Source organism: Gekko japonicus, unplaced genomic scaffold, assembly GCF_001447785.1.
Source record: "Gekko japonicus isolate JY-2015 unplaced genomic scaffold, Gekko_japonicus_V1.1 scaffold4728, whole genome shotgun sequence".
NCBI classification, from domain to species: Eukaryota; Metazoa; Chordata; class Lepidosauria; order Squamata; family Gekkonidae; genus Gekko; species Gekko japonicus.
The window spans coordinates 54,775-63,406 of record NW_015172154.1 but is presented as its reverse complement, the minus strand read 5'-3'; the positions used below and the strand labels follow the sequence as shown (position 1 = coordinate 63,406).

At 53.5% G+C, this 8,632-nt stretch overlaps 1 protein-coding gene across 1 annotated transcript; it reads left to right on the top strand.

Annotated features, from left to right (window-relative positions):
• The first annotated feature begins 1,334 nt into the window (after positions 1–1,334).
• S1PR2 (sphingosine-1-phosphate receptor 2) lies at positions 1,335–2,519 on the top strand. The gene has a single exon (XM_015421034.1). The coding sequence runs from the start codon at positions 1,467–1,469 to the stop codon at positions 2,517–2,519; it is 1,053 nt and encodes a 350-aa protein (XP_015276520.1). The 5' UTR covers positions 1,335–1,466.
• Positions 2,520–8,632: the final 6,113 nt, after the last annotated feature.

Genomic DNA, 8,632 nt, shown 5'->3' with positions numbered 1-8,632 from the left:
AGGGCAGTCCTCAAAAGAGCTCGCTCAGCCCCACCTATCTCACAGGGTGCCTGTTGTGGGGATGGGAAAGGAGTTTGTAAGCCTCTCTGAGACTCCTTTGGGCAGTGAAGGGCGGGGTATAAGTCCAGTCTCTTCTTCTTCTCTTTCTCTCTCTCTCCTCTTTGAATGGATGCAGGCCTGAATGTTCCTGCATATCCTGGCTGTGAGCAAGATTGCCAACTCTGGGATGTGAATTCCTGGACATATGGGGGGGGGGGCAGAGCTCAGGAAGGCTGGAGTTTGGGGATGGATAGGAACGCAGCAGGGATGTGATGGCGCACACTCCACCCTTGTAAGCTGACATTTCCCCCAAGGGAATTCTGGAGATAGATGGAAGACTCTGTCTGGGTTTTGGCCACTGTGTGACCCAGAGTGTTGGACTGGATGGACCACTGGCTTGATCCAACATGGCTTCTCTTATGTTCTTATGTCTGGGGTAATGATGCTCTGTCTTCTTGGTGCTGGGGGGGGGCAACAGTGGGAGGGCTTCTGGAGTTCTGGCCCCACTGGTGGACCTCCTGATGGCCCCTGGCTTTTGGCCACTGGGTGACCCAGACTGTTGGACTGGATGGGCCACTGGTCTGATCCAACATGGCTTCTCTTATGTTCTTATGTCTGGGGGCAGGGATGTTCTGTTTTCTTGGTGCTGGGGGGGGCAAGAGTGGGAGGGCTTCTGGAGATCTGGCCCTGCTGGTGGACCTCCTCATGGCCCCTGGGTTTTGGCCACTGTGTGGCACAGAGTGTTGGACTGGATGGGCCACTGGTCTGATCCAACATGGCTTCTCTTATGTTCTAAGAGACAATTCTGGGACAACTCCAGATAGGATTGCCAGGTCCCAACGACGCACCAGCGGGGGAGGGTGGGAGGGGACTTTTTGGGAGTGGGGGGGAGCTCCGCAATGCACCTACGTCACCCAGAAGTGATGTAGGCACGTTGGAGACGTCAGGTGGTGACACTCTGGTTATTGGGCAAAACTCTATGGTAGAATTAGCAACGAGCCATAGTTTTGCCCAAAAACCAGAGCGTTGCCGCCTGACGTTCCTAAGTCACTTCTAGATGATATGGGCATGCCGAGTTTATTTCCGGCTTCTTGGAAGTAAGAGAGGGTAATGTGGGGGAGCGCCCCAAAGCAGGAGACCCCCCCTCTGCCCGGACCAGGGGGCCTGGCAACCCTAACTCCAGTCCTGGCCTGGAGATTGGCGACCCTAGCTGCGAGTAATGTCGCTTCTTCTCAAGTCTACTTTCCCCAGGTTCCTAACCCAGTGGGTTTTGTGTCTCCTCCTAGGGTTCTCCAGATTGCCTCTCCGTTCCTTCCGCTCTCGATGGACATCTCCTGGCTGCAGTCCGGTCCCATGCCCTCCCGTACGGATATCCCCAGGCAAGCACCACTGTAACCAGTTTGGGGAAGGGGGAGCGTCTCAAAGCCATGGGGAGCTTCTACAAGGACTACTTCAACTCCTGCAAAATCTTGCAGCACTACAACTACACCAAGGACAGGCTGGAGAAAGACAAGGACCCCTCGCTGGGCCCCGTCACGGTGGCCATCATCGTCTTCTGCTGCTTCATCATCCTGGAGAACCTGCTGGTGCTCATCTCCGTCTGGAGGAACAAGAAGTTCCACTCGGCCATGTACATCTTCATCGGCAACCTGGCTTTCTCGGACCTTCTGGCCGGCGCAGCCTTTATCGCCAACGTGGTCTTCTCAGGCCCGGCGACCTTCCTGCTCACCCCGCTGCAGTGGTTTGTGCGGGAGGGGACGGCCTTCGCCACCTTGGCGGCCTCCGTCTTCAGCCTCTTGGCCATCGCGATCGAGAGGCACGTGGCCATCACCAAGGTGAAGCTTTACAGCAGCGACAAGAACTGCCGGATGGTCCTACTGATCGGGGCCTGCTGGGTTATCTCGGCTATCATCGGGGGGATGCCCGTCATCGGCTGGAACTGCATGAATAACCTCGACGAGTGCTCCACCGTCCTTCCGCTCTACTCCAAGCGCTACATCTTCTTTGTGGTTACCGTTTTCACCCTCATCCTGTTGTCCATCGTGGTCCTCTACGTCCGGATCTACCGCATTGTCCGTTCCAGCCATGCGGAGATAGCGGGCTCCCAGACTATGGCCTTGCTCAGGACCGTGACTTTCGTCCTGGGGGCCTTCATCATTTGTTGGCTGCCGGCCTTTATCGTCCTGTTAATAGACGCTTCGTGTCCCAGGAAGGCATGCACCATACTTTACCAGGCAAAGTATTTCTTTGCCTTCGCCACCCTCAATTCCGCTATAAACCCCCTCATCTATACCCTGCGCAGCAAGGACATGAGAAAAGAGTTCCTGCGGGTGCTCTGCTGCTGGGGGATGATGGGGCAGGGGAAACCCGCCGAACGGTGCATGATCCCCCTGCGGAGCTCCAGTTCCTTGGACCGGTGCACCCAAAAACAGGATCTGACCACTGCACCTTTCATGAAGGAACGTTCCACTTTTGTTTGAAGGGACACGAGGAGAGGGATCATGGGGGTGGCTAGACCCCCGCAGAGAGAAGGGGTTTTGGTAGACCCCCCCAAGAGAGAGGTACAAAAAAAGAGATGCGGTACATGGTGTGAAAATATTGTCCCGGCGGCTCGATCTGCGTGCCATGTATATGCAAGGTGTCCGTTGGGTCACCAGACCTGCACAGTATTATAATTATCTCTGTTTTTTAAAAAGCCTGGGTAGGAAAGACAGCGTTAAAAGTGTGACGGGTCTGGGGAATGGGTAGCAACGGCGCTCTTGACATCTGACTCGGTACGATTCTCCATCCTAAAAGGTGCCTGGACCTGCCTGTACACCCACACTTCTTTCCCTCCAGCACCTCAGAGCAGGCTTGCTGGTTCCCATCTTCATGATTCACTCGCGCCCTTTGTCTTTCTCTGGGGGAGCAGCAATTAGTTGTTCCAATCCCCTGGGCCCCTTGCCGCTGCCTTGTCTGCACGTTGGGCCTTGGTTCGAAGGTGAATGTTGGAAGTGCCTAGAGGGAATAAAGAGGGCAGGGCCTACCCGAGGTTTTGCGCCCCTCCCTGGGTGAACTACCACATTGGTAACTCCGTTCGGTAGAGGGAAGGACGAGAAGTCCAGGAGGAATGTTTTACTTACTGGGCATTCAGAACGAGCCATGTCAAAATAGCCACAGAGGATGATAGTCAACTGCCGTCCGGTTGCAAGCAACCCATTGATGGCGCCCTCTCGTAGGGTTTTCCGGGCAGAAACGAGCGGAGGTGGTTTGCCATCACCTGCCTCCGCGTAGCGACCCTGGACTTCCTTGGGGGTCTCCTGTTGGAGTTCGAAGCAGGGCCGACCCTGCTGAGCTTCCAAAATCTGGCAAGATTGGGCTAGCCGTCCAGATCAGGGCAGAGACAAACAGGGGTGGTTTCCTGTTGACTCTCCCTGCGTAGGGACCCTGGACTTCCTCAGTGGTCTCCTGTCCAAGTACTAACTAGGACCAACCCTGCTTAGCTTCTGAGCTCTTACAAGCTTCAGGCTAGTCTGGGGCTATTCAGGCGGCTAAAAAACGGGTGAGCTCCTCAAAAGCCCCCCACGGTCCATCATGGTAGCTACAGAAGACCGGAGACTACAGGTATGGAGAATCTAGAAGCCAGTTGACCCCATGCTCTCCCCTTCAAGCCAGCAGAGGAGGATCCTGTTGCGTTTTTGGCAAAATGGGGTGCCCTAGGCCATTGCCTCAATTTGCCTAGGGGTTGTGCTGGCCCACCATGGGGAAATCATTCAGAAAGTGTTAGGCCTTTGGAGTGTTACTGAATGGACATCCAAGCAGGGCCATGTCAAGGTATTTTGTCGCCCCAAGGAGGGAGCACCCACCCCACCCTGAGCCCCTGTGGTGCTGCGAACCCAGGGAGCGAGCCGAAACCCTGCAGTGCGGCGGTGCCCTCCTTGTTGAGCCCCCCCTCCCCAAACCACTGCCTCTAGGCCAGGGGTCCCCAACTTTTTTGACCCTGCAGGCACCTTCGGAATTCTGACACCGCATGGTGGGTGCGGACACAAAATGGCAGACACAAAATGTCTGCCGCAAGAGGCAGAACCAGACACAAAATGGCCGCCGCAGCTTTACCTCAGTCACGCAGTGAAGGTCCTTGAGTTGTGGTGGCAGCTGCTGCCAGAGCAACATTTTTTAAAAAAATCTGCACAGCCAATCAAATCTCCAGTAGCCATTCAGAAGCCTTGCTGGGCCAAAGGCCCTACCTGGCCCCACCCACTTCCTTAAAACACTTTCCGGGTGCCAGAAAAGGTGTCGGCACTCGGCAGGTACCGTGGCGCCCACGAGCACCACGTAGGGGACCCTTGCTCTAAGCCTTGCCACTATTAACCCTGTTCCCCACGTGCCAGCTTTTAGCGAGACCAACACAGACTGGGGATTTCATTGGCACTAGGTAAATCCAGGCTTCTGTGCGCCGGCTGTGAGACTCCTTAGAACCATTACAAAATCCTGGTACAACGATGGACGCTCTGGTCTTAGTTAATGAAATGTGTCATGCCGCTAGGGGTCATTTTGACAGAGGCCGCTCTCCCACCAGAGGACGGGTCCAGTCGCTGCCAGCACCAGTATCTTCCGTGGGCCGGAGAGCCACCAGTCGCAAAATCCCAATGAGTCTGCCCTTCTTCTAGGTTCCCGTGTCTCGAAGCCTTCTGAAAGTTTCACTCTGACTGTATCAAGGGAGGAACAAATGGAATTTCGTCACTGCTCCTCAAGAAACTGATCTCTGCCGTCTGGAGATCAGCTGTCCTTCTGGGGGGGAACGCCGGGGCCCACCTGCAGTTTGGCGACTCTCACCTACCCCCACCGTAAAACTCGGTCTTGCTGGCTGAAACCGCATCAAACCTGTTGACAGGTGTGTTTTAAAGTTGGGGGGGGGGGTTTTAAATAAGTCAAGGGGCACCCCCGCACTCCCCCCCCCCAGGGAGCGCCAAAAATAAAATAAAAAATTGGAAGTCAGGGGAGAGGCCTGGGGGCTGGATGGGAAGTCAGGGGGGCCTTGGCAGTAATTTGGTGGGCCGGGCCCCGAGATGCCCCCCAGTAGCTACGGGCCTCTTGGCAAAGTGAAGGACGTGGCTGTGAGAGGGGATTTGCTAGCAGTGTGCTTTGGGAAGAGGGGCTCGGGCCCACCTAGGGTTACCAGCTTTGGGTTGGGAACTTCCTGGAGATTTGGGGGGGGTGGAGCCTCAGGCGGGGAGGGGCCTCAGCCGGGTCACAATGCCGTACAGTCCACCCCCCCAATGCTTCCATTTCCTCCAGGGGAACTGATCTGTTTAGTCTTGTAATTCCAGAAGACTGTCGGGTCCCACCTGGAGTTTAAAGGCAAAGCAAAGCTGTGTCAAAAGGATAGATAGCAAAGCTAATCTATAAATAAAGGCCCCAATCACACGCAGAAGTTGCCGCGGGATACTCACGGATGCCGGGCGGGTTTTACGGGTGCGATGAAACGGGCAAGCGTCGCGCACCCGTAGCCAACCAGTCCCGTCCGGCCGAAGACCCGGTGTTAAAAGGTACCTGTGAAAATCCACTATCAAAAGCTTGTGACAGGCCGCAGACGGACCTCCTCCATCTGATTGCTCCAGCGCGCTCTTCTTGCTGCGTTGAAGCATGCCAGAAACACACGCCGCCAGAAACAACCCCAGTCCGCCACCGCAGCGTCGGATCAGGTAGTACCGGATTAAATTGCAGCGGCAAAAATAGCCACGCGTCCCCCCGCTTTATCTGGCCCATGTGACTGGGGCCACAGAAAAACCAATATTACATGATACATACAAAAATGCCAATATTACATAGCACATAGGTTGCAGTCAAGTATTAAGCAATTACAGGTCAGGTGTATTATCAATTAATAAATCAATAACACATAGGCTGCAACAAAGCAATTGTAGAGGAGTCAAATGTAGGTCAGATGATTCAAGTTAGTAGAAAACAAAGGTTCCGGATGTTGACAACTTTGTCTCAAAAATCTTCTTCGGTAATAAATAAATACAAATAGGAAATAATTTCAGAAACCCAGAGGGGCATGGAAAATAATACAAAGCATGTGAAAAGGCGTTAACCTATTACAGTTTTCTGCAAACAAAGTCTTGGGATATAGACATCTCAGAAAAACATCCCATAAGGTATGTGAATGCAAAATATTAAATAGAATAAACCACCTCAATATAAAATGACTTACTTGAAAAAAGAAATAAATTGACAGCTTACCCTTAAGAAAGGATATCAGTTCCACAAATGGGCAACCAGCCATAAACGTCACAAACTTCGTTTCCCCCTCCCCTGTCATGGCCCCCCCTCACAAAAAGGGGGCTGGCTGTAGAAAACTGACCTCCTGCTTAGTGTTGCCACCCTCCAGGTGGTACCTGGAGATTCCCCGCTATTACAATTGATCTCCAGACGACCAAGAGGTCAGTTCCTGGAGAAAATGGCTGCTTTGGAGGGCGGGCCTTGTGCCCCACCGTGGTCCCTCCCCTCCGTAAACCCCGCCCCCCCCAGACTCTTGGCCCCAAATCTCCAGGTATTTCCCAACCCAGAGCTGGCAACTGCTGCCTCTGAACTTGGCAGCTGATTTTGACTCTGGGGGCTAAGAACCGTGTGCGTGCGCATTAAGGGAACCATTCCTCAGGACGACTGTTCCATCAGAATAATCCTGTCTTCTTCATCTGTCGGCGTGTGTCTCGGGGCGGGTGGCGCGGGGGCGGAGGATAGGGGGGTTTTTTTGTATACACCGCCTCTTTTTTTTTCCCTTAGGATGCCTTTCCCCCATCCCGACCTGAAATTCCAGTCCTTTAATTTCCAGCCCTGTTCAGTTAAACTGTTCCTTCTGCAGTGTGGGAACAAAGGATCGCCCTGTGTTTGGGGAGGGGCGACCGCTATCTCTGTGTGCATTTGAATGGTGTTCGAGTCCGGCGACACCTTTAAGACCAATGAAGTTTTATCCCGGGTTAGAAGCTTTTGTGGGCACGCACGCTTCTTCAGATACCAGATTTGTCTGTGTGTGTTTCTGTGTCAGGGGGAATGATTCCTCCAGGCCGGGATTGGGTGTGTTCCCTACCGGCATCTTGTGGCTGAAGGCGTGATTCACCCCGCACGATGTGCAGTGACATGCCAAGGGAAGGTGTGCGGGGGATGTTTTTATGAACGGGAATGAGAGGCAGGCGTGGGAATAACACCCCCTCCTAGGGCACGGGTGGCTGAGGCCCAAGGCTGGAGGAGGTGGGTAATAGCTTTAAGTAACCCTTCCTCCTCCTCCTCCTCTTCATTTACTCCCCCCCACACACACAACATTCTGCAAGCTTTTGAATTTCCATTGGAGTTTCAGAGCAATCCTCTCCTTGGGGTTTTTTTAAAAATCCCTTTAGCATTCCCGTAGCTGGGAATCAAGGGGGGGGGGTGGAATTAAGTTAGAAACAACATGCTTATCAAAGCCATAGGTTCTAAGCAGGATCCCATGGGCTGCAACTGTTGCACATCGAGTAGGATTAGGGGCCATAGATATGCAAAGTTCGGTTGTGGGTGGGGCCGGAAAGTTGGCCCCGTGTGCAGCGTCGAGTGCGAAACACTATCCAGCATTCGACTCGGGCTTGGCTCTGAAGTTTCGGCTCAGAAACGGGCGAACTGGGATATGAATACCTTCGATTAGGATTAGGAGGACCCATTTCTGTGCTCAGGCAAAGGAGAATGCGGCGAACAGCCGGCCTTCCCTCAATTGCCAAGTCAAACCCTGCTGGACCAAAGTTCCATCCGCTCACCAGTTTTAAAAATACTTGGTTGACACCAGGAAAAGGGCTGGCTGTTGCCATGGTGCCCGCGGGGCCCGCCTTGGGGACCCCAATATAGAGACTGGCTACCCGAAGCTCTGAAATGCTTGCCCAGACTTCAGTTTGTACACTGTTTGCCTTGCCTAAAAAGTAACCAGTTGAAGTCTGCACTATATGCAAACTGTGTGCACCCTGTAAAGCACAGAGGGGCGGGTAAGATGGACAGGCTTGTAAGCTGGGGAGGAAGAATGTGCCAAGGGGCACGAGCAGCTAAGCGAAACTATGAAGGGAAAATTCGTATTTGTGATTTGTTGTCCATCAAGTAAAGCACAGAGGGGCGGGTAAGATGGACGGGCTTGTAAGCTGGGGAGGTGTCAGTTACCCTTTTGCCAAGGGGCATGAGCAGCTAAGTGAAACTATGAAGGGAAAATTCGTATTTGTGATTTGTTGTTCGTCAAGCCGAATCACACTGTGGGGCTTGGAGAAGGATCCTATGAAGGATGTGTGCCCTTGCACTGCTTGTTACGGCAATGAAGTGTGTTAGCCGAATCACACTGTGGGGCTTGGAGAAGCCAACATATAGATCCTATGAAGGATGTGTGCCCTCGCACTGCTTTACGGCAATGAAGCGTATCGTGGTGTGTGTATACATGCTCGAGTCAGCGAAGTTGCACATCTGTAAGATGTTTTGCCATTCTCCGTGTCTGCATTGACACAGGTATTCAGACTGCACCCAGCCTTCCCGCCCCCTGCCCGGACCAACAGTTCCTCCCACAATGAAACTGGTGACGGTTTCGGAACCGGCCTCTATCCGG

Coding starts and splice junctions, on each gene's coding strand:
- S1PR2 (XM_015421034.1), top strand. CDS start 1,467: ATGGGGAGCTTCTACAAGGACTACTTCAACTCCTGCAAAATCTTGCAG.